This window comes from Urocitellus parryii, chromosome 8 (assembly GCF_045843805.1).
Source record: "Urocitellus parryii isolate mUroPar1 chromosome 8, mUroPar1.hap1, whole genome shotgun sequence".
In the NCBI taxonomy this organism is placed as follows: Eukaryota; Metazoa; Chordata; class Mammalia; order Rodentia; family Sciuridae; genus Urocitellus; species Urocitellus parryii.
The window spans coordinates 96777614-96796494 of record NC_135538.1 but is presented as its reverse complement, the minus strand read 5'-3'; the positions used below and the strand labels follow the sequence as shown (position 1 = coordinate 96796494).

General features: G+C 35.3%; 1 protein-coding gene across 1 annotated transcript in view; it reads left to right on the top strand.

Annotated features, from left to right (window-relative positions):
* Positions 1-435: 435 nt before the first annotated feature.
* Positions 436-18881, top strand: part of Hcrtr2 (hypocretin receptor 2) — a 95491-nt gene continuing 77045 nt past the window's right edge. The window contains exon 1 of the mRNA XM_026398956.2: positions 436-658. Coding sequence (XP_026254741.1) covers positions 436-658 — 223 coding nt within the window. The remainder of the gene's footprint in view (positions 659-18881) is intronic.

Below are 18881 nucleotides of genomic sequence, written 5' to 3'. Positions count from 1 at the left end.
TTAACCCACAGAGAAGCAGGTTAAAATTTCATTACTTTTTTTTTTTTTTTTTTTTTTCTTCCTATTTCAGCTCAAAGCAGGAGGAGGCTGGAGGCTGCGGACTCAGTGCTGGAATGAGGAGTAATTGAGCTTGTGCTGAGCTGGAGGTAGCTTTCTCCTCCCGGTGTCATTGCTGCAGCCTCCACTCCCGGGTCCCTAGTTCCTCAGCTGCCTCTCTTCCTGGTGTAAAATCGCCTACAAAGACAGCAAAGCCGCCGCAGAAGTTGCCCGGCGTAAGACTACGGAGGTATTGGCTCAGTAACTTTTCACGTCATTTTCTGCTCTGGATCCCCTTCTCGCCTCTCCACGCAGCTTTTCCCACCGCAAATCACCAGTGCTCATGGGGCAGGCGAAGAGGAGCTTGCAGCACTGAGCTGAACCGGACTCGAGCCCGTGATGTCCGGCACCAAATTGGAGGACTCCCTCCCTCGTCGCAACTGGTCATCTGCTTCGGAACTGAATGAAACTCAAGAGCCGTTTTTAAATCCCAGCGACTATGACGACGAGGAATTCCTGCGGTACCTGTGGAGGGAATACCTACACCCGAAAGAATATGAGTGGGTCCTGATCGCGGGGTACATCATCGTGTTTGTGGTGGCTCTCATTGGGAACGTCCTGGGTGAGTCTCCTCCCGGGCAGACCTCCAAAGGGCTGTCACCTCCCCCCCTGCCCCAGGCTGCAAAGACTCTGAAGACCCCTCCCTTCCCTTGGGATGCAAACAAAGAGGTTGCTGCTCTCCGTGAGGTTTTTGATACAAAGAAAAAAAATTTAAAAGTTTTCTGATATTACTAATCAGGACTAAGGGTGATTATTTCTTTTTCTGCAAGGGGAGAAAAGAAACCGTGGATTGTTTTTGTTTTTATTTTTGTTTTCCTCTGAGCATCCAGGTTACAAATACAGGGAGAGGGACAGTGACAGGCATCTCCAGGTGGATTTTGTGGAGTGTGAGGGAATCAGTCATGCTTTTGTGTAACCTGGCTAGGTGTTTTAGGAGCTTTGGGGGCAGATAGAGCTTGCTGAATGCAATGCTTGCGACCCTAGGGAGTAAGCTCTCTTTGGCTGTTGAAGTCACAAAGCATATTGTGAGCTAGGTAGCATGCCCTCTGGCAAGGAGGCTTAGGCTCCCATCAAGAAATGGTAATGAAAGGGCAGAGAGCAGAGACAGAAGCAAAGCAGGGAAGCACACTCATTCTCCAAAACTGAATTAAACAGGAATCATGCAGGGAGCAAGGAGGAGCATCCAAGAAAAGTACCACGGAGACCTTAATCGTTCATCCATCCATTCACTCATTCATTCATTCATCCATTCAACCAATATGTTGTGTTTTTTTCCTCTCCAGAGGGCGCTTGTTGCCATGTTCATAAAAATATTTGTACGAATGATTTTTTTTTTCAAAGATGATGCTAAGCTTAATACTAGACTCCCCCTACTTGTCCCTAGGTAGGTTTGTATGCAAACTCAAATTTTCTTGCTCCCCCCATCACCCTCCCCACTATAATTTATGAGGGATGTGGAGGGGGGTTAGGTGACCTTATGAGGCTGTGGTTATGCAGTTTGTTAGGGCAGGAGGGGAATCTACTTCAAGAAAAGGAGCTTTGAAAGGGAAGGGCGATTTAAAATAAATTGTGAATGGAAGGAGCATGCACCTTAATGAATGGAGGTGGGAGGCTAGGAGGCATTTCAAATGCAGAGGGCAGTGTGGAGGAAGTCTGGGCTGAAAAATCACAGGAGGAGGTGGGGGAGGCTAGGACAAGATACTCTTGATTTTCAGTTATAAAAAGGGGAGAAGGTGAGTGAGGTGAGACGGGATGGGAGGCTTGGAAGTTAAAAGCAAAAGATCTGTGGCAGCAACAGAGGAAGATAAGGAACTTATCAGGCTTTGAGCACTCACCTGATTTTTACCTTTTCTCCCAGGTGTGTTAGTATGGATAGGAAGCATCCAAAATAGTCTCTCACCAATTCAGCAGGCAGAGTAGCTGACAGTTTGAGACTGAGAAGGATTCTCTGGAGAGTTAGTAGGATATTATTTGATGAGATAAGAACACTCTGAGAACTTTAGTTTGCTCTTTCTATATAATTTTTGGACAGTTTTGCTTTTGTGATTTTTGTTAAAGGTAAAATAAAGGGGATCATCTTGGGATTCAGACAAAGTGAATAAAAGTATAAATATGCATAGTTAAGGATCTTTTTATAAGGATTTCTTTAATAAAAATGCCTTTATTGCTTATCTTCTTGTGATCCATCATTAGATTAAAACTATTAATACACATGGCTACCAGCATAGCAACATTTTACTGCATTATGCTAACACTTACTGAAAGGTAGGTAATAAAAAATGAACATATATTGAGTACCTACTGTGTGCCAGAGCCATTCACTTATGCTGTCACTTAAAATGCAAAATAGCCCACATTAGAGGGAAAAACAAGACTTAGAGGTATTAAGTGACTTATTAAAGGTCATGATTGATATTCAGTTCCATTTCTTCTGACCTCAGATTCAGAATTCTCCATTGTTATTCCATGCTAGATCTAGAAAGCATATAGAGAATGGATTCTGTATTCCTGATTGTCTGCAAGCCGATTGGATGGGTTTCTTCTCGCCTTCATCTATGTCCTCAGCCAATAAAGTACCACAAGAGGTTAATGGCACTGTCATTCCCTCCACCAAAAACCTGTCTAGGAGGAATGTGATTTCTGTGCAGTACAAAATGACATTTTTTTTCCCTGCAGGAATAACTACAAACCATAACTATTTTCCTTATTTATTTTTATTTCAGGCTTAATCTTTGTGATAAAATGAACTCTGCTTTGATGCTATTTCATTTTTTTTCATTGCACATATGTTGTATTACATGGTCTTCATATCCTAATTGCATAGTTTAGGGATATATGTTTACTAGCCTGAGGAATTTTAATTTCTAAAAGAAAACACCTCTACAGTAAAAGCTACCTGTTTCATAACATCAAGGAAAAGAGCACTGTCCACAGCCCCAAGTGCTGAAAGAGCCAATTTCATTCAGCTTAAAAAGAAATATTTACTCAAAGCACTTTGCTCTGAAAATACTGACAGCTATTTTCCTCAGGATTGAGTAACGCTGAAACCCTCTGCAGCTGAACTGAAACTCATTCCTTACTGACATATCCCTGAAAGTTGATGAGGTTCAGGTTTGACATTTACACAAATGAGCAGTGTCATTACTCACAGTCAACTTCTTGCTCTTTGATGTCACTGTCAAATATACAAAATGGATTAGATTTAGAAATGCCTTTTTGCCCCTCTGACATAACTAATTTTACAGAGAATACCAGGACAAGAAGTCACATTATTCATGCAAGATAAAGAGACAATGGGAGGTATGAAGGTGAAATAACAGTGTAGGCAGCAGATGTAAACACTGACCCATTGGGTCCACTCACTATTTGAGCTTTCATGTAACTGCTTGGAAAACATCAATCTTGTTGAACTTACACATATAATGCCACCAGTTAGAAGTCATTTCTCCCACAGTGTCCTTTGGTGAAATGACGTCACAAGATACTCTGTGCAGAATAATGAAGTCTTGGTCACCACCCTCCCCACCACCACCACCACCACCACCACCACCACACACACACACACACACACACACACACACACACACACACAGTCTCTCTCTATCCTTATGTCTACTCTTCATTATCAGATGCTAATTCCAGAGATAGAAAGCTGTTTCTGGAAAAAATGACCAAGTCATTCATATGAAGAAACAAATTACTGTAAATAGAATGGCATGAAAATTTGTATTTAGGAAAAAGCCATATGTGTGTCTAATTGCAGATTTTTAGGAAGGAGCATAGGTAAAAGCTCTTTGGGGGAGGAGTATATTTCTGTTATCTGCAAACTGATGACACATAACCTATTCATAAATTTATCTGGTATGATGATCAAGTACATATACCCAATTATTTAATCAATATATTTCGGGCATTGTTATTTATTTATTTATTTATTTTTGTTTTGTTTTGATTTTTTGAGGGAGGGACTTGCTGAGCTGCTTAGGTCCTTGCTAAGTTGCTGAAATTGGCTTCAAATTGCTATCCTCCTGCCTTAGCCTCTCAAGCTGCTGGTATTATAGGTATGGGCCACTGTGCCCAGCTCAATGTTTGGTTTTTAAGATTAATGTGTATGTGAGTGAGGACTCCTGGGGAAACTTGAAGAAATATATTTGATATAAATTTTACCTCTAATTCCTTGAATGGAAATGAGGAGGATAGGGAGAGAGAAAGAGAGAAGAAAGGTTTCTAGTCATTTCAAACATTAAACACCTAGAGAAAATAATCAATATACTGCCTCTCTTTTGTATTCAGATATCCTAACATCCACGTGGTATGCTTCTATATTAGTTATTACTGTCTCCTATATGAAAAATGATAAAAAAAATTCAAGAAATATAGACATTAGTCCAGTGATGTGTTTCTTGTTTCTTGTGTGACCATTAGCAAGTTTTAAATTGTTCAGGTCCATTTTTTTCTAATTAAAAATTAAAATTGATAATGCTTGCCTTATAGAAATTATATCAGAATATAATGTATAGATATCCTCTGTGGATATATATAGAGGAATACACACACACACACATACACACGTGCGCGCACACACACGCACACACACACTTTCTTTGAAATAGAGTAAACACTATTGATTTATGTCAATCTCTATCCCTTTTTTCCCACTACTGTAATCTCTCCTCAGTGTGGATTGTAGCCATCTTCTGCCTCTATGGCCAATCTGAATCTCTGTAGCTCTTTATGGCCTCTGCCCTCACCTTTTTCTCAATAATGTAAGTAAGCTGGAGTTGGCACTCTACTCTTCTTTTCCTTCCTAGCTCCATCCATCCACCCTACTCTTACTGACTGCTCAATATTCCCTTCTCTCTCTCTCTCTCTCTCTCTCTCTCTCTCTCTCTCTCTCTCTCTCTGAAGGTCATTCCTAATGACTGGATTATTTTTCTTTTTCTCTCAGTTTAAGTTGCCAGCACTGGGTATCTTTCACTTAAAGTTCATTTGTCGCTGTTGTTGCTGTCATTTTATCTATCACTACCAATGTTTTAAATAACATATATACAATATGTTGATTTAATTCAGTTTAAATACATTGTAAATTAAAGAATTTATCAGGTAAAAGTTAGGATAATTTGTCTATGTGGGCGGTGGGAATCTGTAATAGTGCTGTTTTCTACAGAATTTCTACAGAGTCAGGTTTATGCCCTGAAAGGGGAAGTAGCAGAGGTGACCACTGGCACTCCTAAGCCTAGGAGACAGTGCTCTTCTGCTTCTCTTCCTATCCAGTTCAGCAGCATGGATGTCTGTAAACCCATCCTTTCCTACACAAAAAGAAGAGGAGGATGAGGTACACTACTCAAGTTTGCCAAGAATCAGTAGAAATCAGGAATCATGAAGGTAAATGGTGATATAAGCCATTACATTCTAAACCTGTTGTGTGTTTTTAGTAATAGATTTTCAAAAAATGCTTATCTAAATAAGAGTTGAACCAACCCATACATCTGCGTTTTTGCTAAAACCATAGCCATTTAGTTTTAATTGGTAAAAATACATTATGTCTGACTTGAATAGAATCTCAAATGATAACTTTTCAAATGGCTGCTTCATAGATAACAGCGACATTTATCATGAGCAGATAATAATGAGAGTAACATGGTACTGATAATTTGAATGTAACAGATTCATTGCATATTTGAAAGTGAAATAATGGAATAGAAAGCATTGTTAAAAGAGGGAAAATATGAAAATCAAATTCAAGTGTAATTCTTTAGTTTTTGAAATTTTGTTCTCATTTTAGTAGGGCGCACATATTACATTGCATCATGTATCTGTATGAGTTTTCATTATTTTGTATTTTAATTATATTTAAAAAATCTCATGTGCTGTGGCTATGTTATTATTCCAAAGTTTCTGAATTCTCATCAAACTACTCAAATTTTAGAAATATCCATTGTTGATATTAGTTCACTAGTGAAAGAAGCTCCCTCCACCTTCCTTCCTGTGGAATCTTGATGTTTCCCACACTGAGGGATGCTCTCTTTGTTGATTAATGGCTCACTGGCATCATTCAGGCAGTGACAAGTGAGAGGTAAAACTGAGGGTGTTCAAATCCACTTTTTCTTCTCACTGCAAAAGAAAATAAAGAACTCAATAGAGTTCCATATGTCAAGTCCTATATGCCAGACTTCACTTCACTTCATATGTGTTTAGTTGGTGCTTCACAGCAAACTTACTGTGAGATTATTTTGTCTTATAAGTGAAAAAAATGAAATACAAAGAATAATTTTAACGTATTCCCAAGATCAGTCAGATAGTAAGTAGCAGCACTAAGATTCAAACACCCATTTATCAGATTCCATGTTCCATGCTTGCTTTATTACTTCATTCTTCCTCTTTCTCCAGCTTCTAACCCTAACTGGAGGCACACAGGAGAAAGGATGGAGAAAATAATGCTCTGATGTGCCCTCTAGACGATTTACAGTTTTTCTGGCATGTTGCCCTGCTGTTTTTCTGGTAGACTACAGTTCAGCTCTGAGGATGAGCTCATTTGATAAGCTAATCAAGGTCATTCTAGGGTTATTGTACAAGAGAAAAATCTAAGGTAAAATAGGTGCTGCCAAAAATGCTTTTGCTTTTCTGGAGGTGGGGGTGACTCACTGGAAAAAAAGAAAGACAGCTGTGGCTAGGAATTATTTTGTTATCAAAAGTGCTTTTGTTAGACATAAATGAAGACAAAGACCTAAGCACTTACAACCTCACATAATCTATAGATCTTTTTTTCTTGTGTTTAAAAAAATTATTAAATTGTCTTTAAAAAATATTTGCTTAAATAAATCATAAGTTTATATTCCTTTTGTTAAATAGGTCAATCTTTATATCACATAATAGTGTTCCTAGACCAGAATGTTTTTTACATATGTACAAAGAGGTGTCACGTATTACACCATACATGAAATAAACTTAAGACACTGACTGTAGAAAATCTGAGATGCAATGGAATGAAATGCATGATGTGTATGGACAGTCCATCAAATAGCTGACTATGATGACTATATTTGTTCACTTTGTCTTTGTTCTCAAGGACAGGTGATTTTTTTTAACCAAATAGATGTGTAGGATAGATATTAAAATTACATTAAATCATTTGCCAGTGGAATTGTTTTCTCATAAAACTCCCAAAATGCTTAAAATAAGTGACTACTTTATTTCTAAAATATATTCCTAATATATATTAGAAATTATTATCACTGTGTTTTTACTAGTAATTTACTTTCAACATTGGAAACATAGAAACGATGCTTAATATTTCTATAGTATTTTAACCTTCAGGTGATATTATTGCGGGGTTTTTTTGGGGGGTGGTCTCAATTGTTCCTCACAATGACCTTATGAGGTGGACATTTTTATATATATTTATTTTTTAGTTGTAGTTGGACACAATAATTTTATTTTATTTATTTATTACTATGTGGTGCTGATGGAACCCAGGGTCTCTCATATGTGCTAGGCGAGTACTCTACTACTGAGCCACAACCTCAGGCAATGAAGCTGACGTTCTATGAAAACTCAAGTAGTTGAAGTGATTTAAAGTCACAATGAATGAAAAGCATGAGTACACAGAAATGTCAGGTGTTTAGTGTGGGAAATCTTGCTGATTTTCTTGTATTTCAAGAGCACAGGAAAAAAGGGGATATAATGACCTTTTTCTGGCCTTCAGTTAGTCCATCTTTGCTACTTAATTTTATTAGTATTCAGGGAATGATTCACATTAATCAAAGTCACTAACTTGTCAAAATAAAATAAACTAATGATTCTAATAATTTAATTTATGGTAAGAAGTAACTTATAATCCCAGCCTTTTAGCCATCAGTCTTTTTCTGTACAGAAGCTGCATATCTCCCAGATTCAATTGCAGTTAGGTTGATATGACATGATTGGATTTGACCAAATGATTATCAGCATGACGGACACATGTGTCACATGTCATATGTGTCACTGATATATGAAGACTATTGGTCTGAAGAGCTAGGCTGTTCCATTGTAGCATTAACCCTGAATTGTCATCAGCTTAATACCACAGAGGTTTATTGCTTGCTCCTTTAACATTCAGTGTGAGCTGGAGTCTGTTTCACCTAATGATGCATGTGGAGCATTCTGCATGTTTTATGTGCCTCTTCACCACATGAACTCTGGTAACCAGCTTCCAAGAAAACTTTTAGTGATACCCCTTGCAGGCTTTCTGATATTCATACCATTGTTTGTTGCCTTTCCATATTATGTCAGAATTGGTCTGGGTGACAACAGCATACAGAAAATGTAAGAGGATTTCTTTTCCAAGAATACATTATAAAAGATCATAACATCTGGCTTTAGTGTCCACTCTTCGTCTTGCTCTTAAATATATTCCTCTAGACAAGGTATTGAACTCTTTAGCCAAAGTCATAGAGGCAATGCAGTCTGTTAACAACTTCATGTGTGAGTTTACAAGCAAATTCCACAGTTCAGGTTGAGTCTTGAGATGACTACAAGAGCACTCCCAACCTCACTAATCCCTAGATTGAGAGCAACTTAATGACAGACTGTGAGTCAAAGCATCCAGCTAAGCTTCTCGTAGTTTCTTGACCATTCTCTCAGTGCATTTTTGTTGTTTTAAGCTGTTAAATTTTGGAATAAGTTGATGTACAGATTCTAAAGTTGTCATTGCAGAGGAGTGAACTGGAATACTTTTTGGCTCTTAACTACTTTTTTCCAAAATATAATGTGTCAGTAATGCTCATAAAAAAAAAAAAAAACAGATGTCAGTCATGCTCATTTCGTTTGGCCAAACCCAATCATATTATATCAACCTAACTGGAAGGGAAACTGGGAGACGTGCAATCTCTGCCACAGAAATCAAAAGAGTTACAAGTATTCTTAATTTTCATAAACTCAGAACAAGGAATCAAGGAATTCCATACCTTATGGTATACCACTAAGATAAACTGATGGATACATCATTCACATTTTGGATCTCTGAAAATAGAAATAACTGATAACATTGAGGGATTTTGTCCTTTTAGCCATCAGTCTTTTTCTGTACAGAAGCTGCATATCTCTTAGATTCCCTTACAGTAAGGTTGATATGACATGATTGGATTTGGCCAGATGATTATCAGCATGACTGACACATAGGTCACATGACATACATGTCACTGACACATGAAGACCATTGGTCTGAAGAGCCAGGCTGCACCATAGTAGCATTAACCCTGAATTGTCATCAGCCAATTGTGCCGATTACTGTGCTGATCTGAGAATGCTAGATAATAGAATCCAAGGGACCTGCTGTCCAGGTGAAGAGACAATTATGTAAACAGAGAATCTCAATATAATGTGTCCCTTGCTGTGATAGAGGGGGGCACAAAATGTAGTGGAAGCATATAAGGACACTTAGCTCCATCTGGGGGATTAGAGAAAATACAGGAAGAAATGACACCTAAACTGAGTTTTAATGGATGCATTCAAGTTCCCCAAGTGAAGAAAATTGGGTAAGGATGTTCTAAGCAGAGGAAACAACATGAGCAAAGTCAAAAAGGCATGAAATTGCAGGAACTATAAAGAGAATATTAAACAATTGGGTAACTCCAGTGTGAGTAGAGAAGAGGAAAGTCTGGAGATAAGTTTGGACCATGAATAGCCTTGTGTACCATGCTCAAAATAGAGACTTGGACACTGGCTTAAGAGGAAGCCATTAAAGGATTTTAAAGAAAGTGACTTCATTAGTTTGCATTTCCCATGAGAGCATTCTGAAGAAGATGTAGAGAATAAATCCAAATAAAGAAAGACAAGTGAAAGTTTTCATACTGAGATTTGTGTCTTATTTTGGCTCCTCTAATTAATCAAGAGAGCTTTAATGACAAAGAAAAAAAAAACACCTGACAGTAGTGGTCATAATATAAATTCCCTAGATAATTATTTCTGGGAGGCCTTCTACATGATTCATAAGGAAAAAGAGAAGAAAGAAGATAGAAAATGGGGAAAGAATAAGAAATATAGAAGGAAAGAAAAAAATGTAAATTTGAAAAGTAATTTATCTATGAAATAATTATCTATAATTTATTTTTTGAATATATGCTTATGAATCTTACATGGCATAGCTTTATTAATACTTTTCAATATTTTATATAGGTTCTCACTAACACATTTTGTAATAACTTAACTCTTTGGGTTATTGTGTGTTACTATACTCTTAGCAATTCCTTATTTTGGCCTTTAATTCAAGTTTGGGCCTCACACCGAAAGCTAAAAGATTAAAATATTGAAATCAAATCAATATTTTTTAAACTTTTTTATCAATTAAATTTCAGGGTTTTTTTTCCTTCATTACGTACAACTTTCTAGGGGCTGTGGATATGGTTACTTGTAGAATGCTTACTAAGTTTGGGCAACTCCCTTGTTTTGATTCCCAGGACCACAAGGAAAATTTTCATTTGAAAATTTATTTTAATTGATATTTATACCATTTAAATTATAATTAAAGATGTTTCATTGATCCCAATCAATTCTTAAGGAATTTCAGTGAATTCCTTAAGAACTGGCATGAGAACATGCTTCAAAAGTTTTAAAGATACTTTAAAAACTTTCATTTGCTATTTCTCATTCACAATGAGAAGCCAACAGTGATTAAAAGCTGTAGTATCCTTTTCTAGATTCTCAATGGTCTTTTATCCCTACTTAGTGACTCTAAAATGAAATTTATAAAGCACATGGTTTGTAACCATGTGAGGACGTGAGCTTACTACATTACTACAAATGGGGTCAGTAAAAACACTGGCAATAATAGTTTATTTCATCAATTTGGAAAGAATTTGATGAGTCATCCACTTTGGTGGACAACTAAAATGCTTACAAATACCATTTTGAAGGAAATCCATCTTTCTGGAAAAGGAAAGATTGTGCTAATCTTTCTGGAACAGGAGTAAAGATGTAGGGCTAAGTGCTTATGCAAGCATATTATTATTATGCGAGACTGAGTCAACTTTTCATTATGAAAAAATAGCTAAAAATATAATAGTTTCAATTATAGTATTTTATACAAAAGTTATCAATGGTGGAAAACCTGGAAGCAAATGTATTTACAAATTTTATAAGCCAATATAGAAAAACATCTTAATGATTAGAATAATTATGTGCATGGGCTTGATTTATACTTTGGACACAGGAAAGCCTAGAAAGTCATTGTTCTTTGAAGTTATTGGAAAGGATTTTGGTGACTCAGAGATTCCTGAAATATTACTAGATTACTTTACATTACCTTTAGTTTATAAATTTATGTTTTTTTCCCCAAGGCATAGTAAAATTTGTGACTGGTCACTGACAGGAAACCCAACCATTTTAGAGAAAAGGGGAAATTAAAAATTTAAGAATTTAAAAATGCAAACACAAAAAATGTGTTCACACATCTTACACGTAAATACAAATTTGGGAGATTTCATAATATGAATAATATGATTAGTAGGCTCTATTTTTTTTTCAATGCAGGATTAAGAAGCTATTTTTCAAATATTAAATATGCCAAAAACTGAACTTACAGCCTTGATCTTCCCAAAATCAAAGGGAACTATCCACTGTGTAAATGAACTATAGACTTTAGGATAATAGAAAAGTCAAATACACTGGAGGTGAATAAGTCCTTGAATTAACATCCAAAGAAGGAGCATCCCCTGAGTGATTAGTCATTGTAACATCATTTCTTCTCCTCAACAGACTCCATATATTTGTGCTTTAGGGTCTTCTCAGCTGCTACCCGCTCTGATGCTCCCATGCTGCCTTCCGTTAATGTGTCACATTTTCACAGAAAGTCAGACTTCAAAGTCTGCATTGCTACTCCTTCCTGTACAAGAAGAGTTGAAGACACCCCCCACCTATTTATTTCATCAAAGGACTTATTACTTTTTAAAATTATATTGTTGTTTTGTTTGTTCTTTTTTTTTTGCCATGTCCCTTAAGTAAAGGGTATGTTCCTTAAAAGTGGTTTCTTTAATTTCCTCGTTTGCAGATATATCCTCAGGGCCTAGAACAGTGCCAGGAATTCAGAATGTTTTAAAACTACCAAATTAATAGCTAGACTTCCACTAGGAGAAATATCTTGGATGTAAATATATTTTTTAAATTAGGTATTGTGAGCTTTAAGATTCTGTATACATATTTAAAATAAAATTTCAATGATTTGCATTTATTTGTGATTATTTTGGTTTATATCTTTATTTATTTATTTATTTATTTATTGGTCCTGTAGATTGAATTTAGGGACTTATACATATTAGGCCCATGCTCTCTCACTGAGCTATATTTGAGACCCATTTTGGTATGTTTTTTAAGGACCATGTATGTTAAAATAAGAGTTTTAGGTTATTAAAATAATGATTGTGAGATATGACTTCCAAAATTCCTCAACAGTTCTGTGATCTCTTTGACATTACTTAGTGACTTCAGCATGAAACTACTTGCTTTTCATGGAAAGCAAATGTGATTTATAAACTGTAATAGTATTGCTTTTTGTTTTTTCAAGGAAAGTACACCAAGAACCTTCCAAATAATGTACTGTATTTCTACAATAATGGAGAAGAACATGTAATGTGCATAAACTTCTACTCTAACTGTTTGTTTCAAAATAATCCCCAGCCACTTTCATAAAAGTCTAAGGAAACACTTGACCATTAATGTCCTAAATGAGGTAAGAGCTGTGACCAAGTGTCACCATGATTCTATGTATTTTTTTCAGTAAAAAGAGTTGCATGGGGATCAGGTATGCCCCAAAAGGCTCAGATTAAGGATTCCTCTGTCATTTTCTTACTTTACCAGTGATTTATCCCAATTGTTTGACTCTGGCTCTGGACTGTGTAGACAATTGAAAAAAAATAAGTCTGGGAATATAATATAGTTCAGTGTTAGAGCACTTGCCTAGCATTGACAAGGTCCTACATATGGTTTTTTTTTTTTTTTGATCCCCAGCACTGTTGAGAAAAATAAATAAAAGAATCATACTTCAGGCAGAGTTCAAGAGCAATGTTGATCAAAGCTGAATAGTTGTAAAAATGTATGTAATAGTGAATAAAGAAAACAATAACCCTCTGACTGGCTCTCAGTTTCCTGAAATGTCAATCAAATTATAAATTTTTAAAAATCCAAAGAAGAGAAGGGTGGCATTGAGAATTTTGGCAGACCTTGGAACAATCAAACCAACTTTATCAGTATTTGTTGTTACAGTAAGTGAGTGAATTGCAGTAGAATTTACAGAATAAACACATCAACAAAAGTCTTCATCATAGACTGTATTAGTTAATTCTATAATCACTACTGTGATAGTACTATTATTTACTCCTTTTCCCAGGTAGTGAAATTTATATTAATTAGAGAGCTGCTATTGTGTTGGCTGTCTGTATAGCTTTATATGTATCAGTTGGCACATATAAGGTCCATTTTGAAAAGATAAGACATGGAATTTGATTTCAATCCTGGTTGCCTACCTTTTTCCATCACCCTTCCTCCTCTTATTATCCTTCCTCTACTAATCTTCCTTTTGCTCTTCTATTTATTTTTCATTGATACTGTGTACATATACATAAAAGTTAAATTTATAAATGCATATAACATAATTTTGTTAAATTCATAAAATATTTCCTCCTCTTTCCCATCCCTCCTTTTTCTCCCTCAATCTTTGGATTCTCCTCCAATAATTTTCCCTATATCTTTATAATATCTGATCCCCCAATCTTCTTTCTTTTATTTTGAGCTAGCTTACACATTTGAAAGAAAACATTCAATCCTTGATTTTCTGCACCTGGTTTGTTTCACTTCTCATGATTTTCTCAATTTCCATTCATTCACAAGCAAATACTATTATTTCATTTTTCTTTATGGCTGAGTAAAACTCCATTGTGTATATATACCATATTTTCTTGATCCATTCATCTTTTGGTGGGAAACTGAGCTGATTCCATAATTTTGCTATTGTGAATTGTGTTGCTAGAAACAATGAAAAGGCTGTATCACTATAGTATGCTGACTTTCCTCCATTTGGATAAATATCAGAATGAGATAGCTGGGTCATAGAGTTGTTCCTTTTTTTTTTTAAGGAATCTACATACTGCTTTCCAGAGTGATTGTACTAAATTGCAGTCCCATCAAAATTGTATGAATGTACCTTTTACCCACATCCTTGCCAACATGTATTCTTTGTGTTCTTGATAATTGCCATTCTGACCAGAATGAGATGAAATCTTAGTGTAGTTTTGAATTCCATTTCCTTGATGGTGAGAGATGTTGAACATTTTTCATATATTTATGAGCCGTTTATGTTTATTCTTGGGAGAAATATCTGCTTAGTTCTTTTGCCCACTTAACTGATTGGGTAATTCACTTTTTTGGTGTTTTCAAGTTCTTTATATATTCTGGACATTAATCCCCTGTCAGAGTAGCAGCTGACAAAGATTTCTCTCCTATTCTTAGGCTCTCTCTCCATGTTCTTAATCATTCCCTTTCCTGTGCTGAAGCTTTTTAATTTGATGGCATTTCACTTCATTTATTCCTGGTATTATTTCTTCAACTTCTGGGGTCTCATTGAGGAAGTTGGTATAGGAGTAATGGAGGGGTAACATTTTGTTTTCTTCTAGCAGTTACTACAATTTCTAATTCCTAAGTATTTGGTTCATTTTGCTTTGGCTTTTGTGAAGGGTGAGAGAGAGGGATCTAGTTTCATTCTTCTACATAGAGACATTCATTTTTCTCAGCACCTTTTGTTAAAAAGACTATCTTTTCTCCAACATATATTTTTGGCACTTCTGTCACATAACAAATGGCTATAAGTATGTGAGTTTGTCTCTGTGTAAACTGTTCTATTCTTTGGGCTTCATGTCTATTTTGATGTCAATGCCATGCTGTTTTGGTTACAATAGATATATTGTGTAATTTGAGATGAGATATTATGATGACTCTAGCATTGCTTTTCTTGCTCAGGAATGCTTTGGCTATTCTAGGTCATTTTGTTGTTGTTGTTGTTGTTCTTAGATATACATGAAAGTAGAGTGTATTTTGACATATTATATTTATATGGAGTATAACTTATTCTAATTAGAATCCCATTCTTATGGTTGTAAATGATATGGAGTTTCACTTATATGAACATAACAAAGTTATGTCTGACTCATCTCACTTTTTTTTTTATTCCTATCTGATCTTCCTTCCCTTCATTCTCCATTGTCTAATCCACTGAACTTCTCTCTTCCCCTCCCCTCCCTTGTTGTGTGTTAGCATCCACATATCAGAACATTTGACCTTTGGTTTGGGAGGATTGGCTTATTTTGTTTATAATTAGAGTCTCCAGATCCATGCATTTACTGGAAAAAGTCGTAAAGTCATTCTTTTTTGTAGTTGAGTAATATTTCATTGTGTGTATATATCACAATTTCTTTATTCACTCATCTGTTGAAGAGCACCTAGTTTGGTTCCATAGCTTAGCTATTATGAATTGAGCTGCTATAAACATTGATGGGTCTGTGTCACTGTAGTTTGTTGATTTTTAAGTCCTTTAAGAATATACTGAGGAGTGGGATAAGTGGGTCAAATGGTGATTCCACTCCAAGTTTTCTGAGGAACCTCCATACTGCTTTCCAGAGTGATTGTGCCAATTTACAGTCTCACCAGCAATACATGGGTATACTTTCCCCCCTACATCTTCCACATTTATTATTACTTGTATTCTTGATAATTGCTATTCTGACTGTAATGATAGGGAACCTCAGTGTAGTTTTAATTTGCATTTCTCTAGTTGCTAGAGATGTTGAAATTTTTTCATATATTTGTTGACCATTTGTATTTCTTCTTCTGTGAAGTACCTGTTCAGTTCTTTTGCCCACTTATAAAAGCTATATGTGTTGAACCCAAGGCTAACATCATTCTAAATGGAGAAAAATTAAAAGTGTTCCCTCTAAAAACTGGAACAAGACAGGGCTGCCCTTTTTCACCACTCCTATTCAAATTAGTCCTCAAAAAAACCCTGGTCAGAGCAATCAGACAGAAAAAAATTCAAATACAAAAGAAGAGCTCAAACTATTCCTATTTGCTGACAACATGATTTATATTTAGAAGACCCCCCAAAAAATCCACCAGAAAACTTCTAGAACTCATAAATGAATTGAGCAGAATATCAGGATATACAGTAAACACTGATAAATCAATTGTATTCCTATACACTCATGATGAATCAGCTGAAAGAGAAATTAGGAAAACTATCTCATTCACAATAGCCTAAAAAATAAATAAATAAAATATTTGGGAATCAACCTAACAAAAAAGGTCAGAAACCTCTACAATGGTAACTACAGAACTGTAAAGAAAGTAATTGAAAAAGACCTTAGAAGATGGAAAGATCTCCCATGTTCTTGAATAGGCAGAATAAATATTGACAATAAATATTGGCCATACTACCAAAAATGCTGTACAAACCTAATGCAATTCCTATAGAATCCCAATAATGCTATTCCTAGAAATTTTTAAAAAGCAGTCATGAAATTCATTTGAAAGAGCAAAATGCCCAGAATAGCCAAAGCAATCCTCAGCAAGAAAAGTGAAGCAGTAGGCATCACAATACAAGACCTTAAATAATACTACAGATCTATAGTATTCAAAACAGCATGGTATTGAAAGAAAAACAGACATGGAGATCAATGGTACAGAATAAAAGATATATATATATATATATATATATATATATATATATATATATATATATATATATATAGAGAGAGAGAGAGAGAGAGAGAGAGAGAGAGAGAGACCTTATACTAGACAAAGCTGCCATAAATATCTATTATTATTCTAATAAATGGTGCTGGGAAAATTGGAAATCTGTATGTAGTAGAATGAAATTTAATCCCTATCTGCACAAAACTCAAAAGGGATTAAGAACCTAGACATTAGATCTGAGACCCTGCACCTATTAAAAGGAAATGTAGGCCCAACTTTTATCATATCAGCTTGAGAACCAAGCTGATTCCTCATAATACTTCTAAAGTGCAAGAAGTAAAATCAAGAATCAGTAAATGGAATGGTATCAAACTAAAAAGCTTCTTCACAGCAAAGGAAACAATCAAGAATGTGAAGAGAGGGGAAAAAAATCTTTGCCACCTACTTCTCAACTAGAACGTTTATCTCTAGGATATACAAAGGACTCAAAAAACTTAACACCCCACCCCCCAAAAAAACCCTAAACAAATAATACAATCAATAAATGAGAAAAGGAACTGAGCAGGCACTTCACAGAAGAAGAAATATTCTAGGTCTTTTATTCTTTCAAGTGAATTTAAGGACTGTTTTTTCTAGTTCTGCGAAGAATATCATTGATATTTTGATGGGAATTGCATTGAATGAATATATTGCTTTTGGTAGTATGACCGTTTTGACAATATTAATTCTGCCTATCCAAGAACATGGGGGTCTTTCCAATTTTTAGTGTCATCTTCAATTTCTTTCTTCAGTGTTCTATAATTTTCATTTTAGAGATCTTTCACCTCCTTAGTTAGATTAATTCCCAAATACTTTAATTTTTTGAGGTTATTATAAAAGAAATGGTTTGCCTTATTTCTTTCTCAGCAGATTTGCTGTTGGAGTTTAGGAAAGCTATTGATTTATGAGTGTTGATCTTGTATCCTGCTACTTTGCTGAAATCATTTATCAGCTTTCGAAATCTTCTGGTGGAGTTTTTTGTATCTTCTAGTTTTGGATCATGTCATCAGCAAGCAGAGATTGTTTGACTTATTCTTTTCTTATTTGTATTCCTTTAATTTTCTTCTCTTGTCTGACTGCTCTGACCAGATTTTTAATAATGAATACAAGTAGTAATAATGGACATCTTTGTCTTATTCCTGATTAAAAAAAAATCTTTCAGTTTTTCTCCATTTAGTATGATGTTGGCTTTGGGTTTGTCATATAAAACCTTTATAATTTTGAATTGAGTTCCTTTTAACACTAGTTTCTCCAATATTTTTAACATGAATGGCTGCTGGATTATATCAAAGGCCTTTTCTGCATCTATTAAGATGATGATATGATTTTTGTTCTTAATTATATTCAAGTGGTGAATTACATTTATTGATTTGCTTATGCTTAACTAACTTTGTATCCCTTGGATGAAACCTATTTGATCATGCTGTACTATCTTCTTGAGGTGTTTTTGAATGTGGTTTGCTAATTTATTACGGCTTTTTACATCTATGTTCATTAGAGATATTGGTGTGTTGTTCTCTTTCCTTGAGGTATCTTTTTTGTCATTTTGGAGTCAGGATTATACTGAACTCATAGAATGTATTTAAGAGTGTTTTCTCTCTTTCAATTTCATAAAATAATTTGAGAAAGACTGGTGCTAATTCTTCTATAAGTGTCTGGTAGAACTGAGCTGAAAATCCATCTAATCCTGAGCTTTTCTTTGTTGGAAGACTTTTAATTGCTGTTTCAATTTCGTTATATGATATTGGTCTGCTTATATTTTCTATATATCATCCTGGTTTATTTTGGACAGGTCATCTGTATATATAAATTTGTCAATGTCTTCTAGATTTTCTAATTTATAGAAGTATAAACTTTCAAAATAGTTTCTAATGATCCTCTGAATTTTAGAAGTCTCTGTAGCGATACCTCCTTTTTCATCTCTAATTTTATATATTTATGTTCTCTCTCTCTCTCTCTCTCTCTCTCTCTCTCTCTCTCTCTTCTCTCTCTCTCTCTCTCTCTCTCTCTCTCTCTCTCTCTCTCTCTCTCTC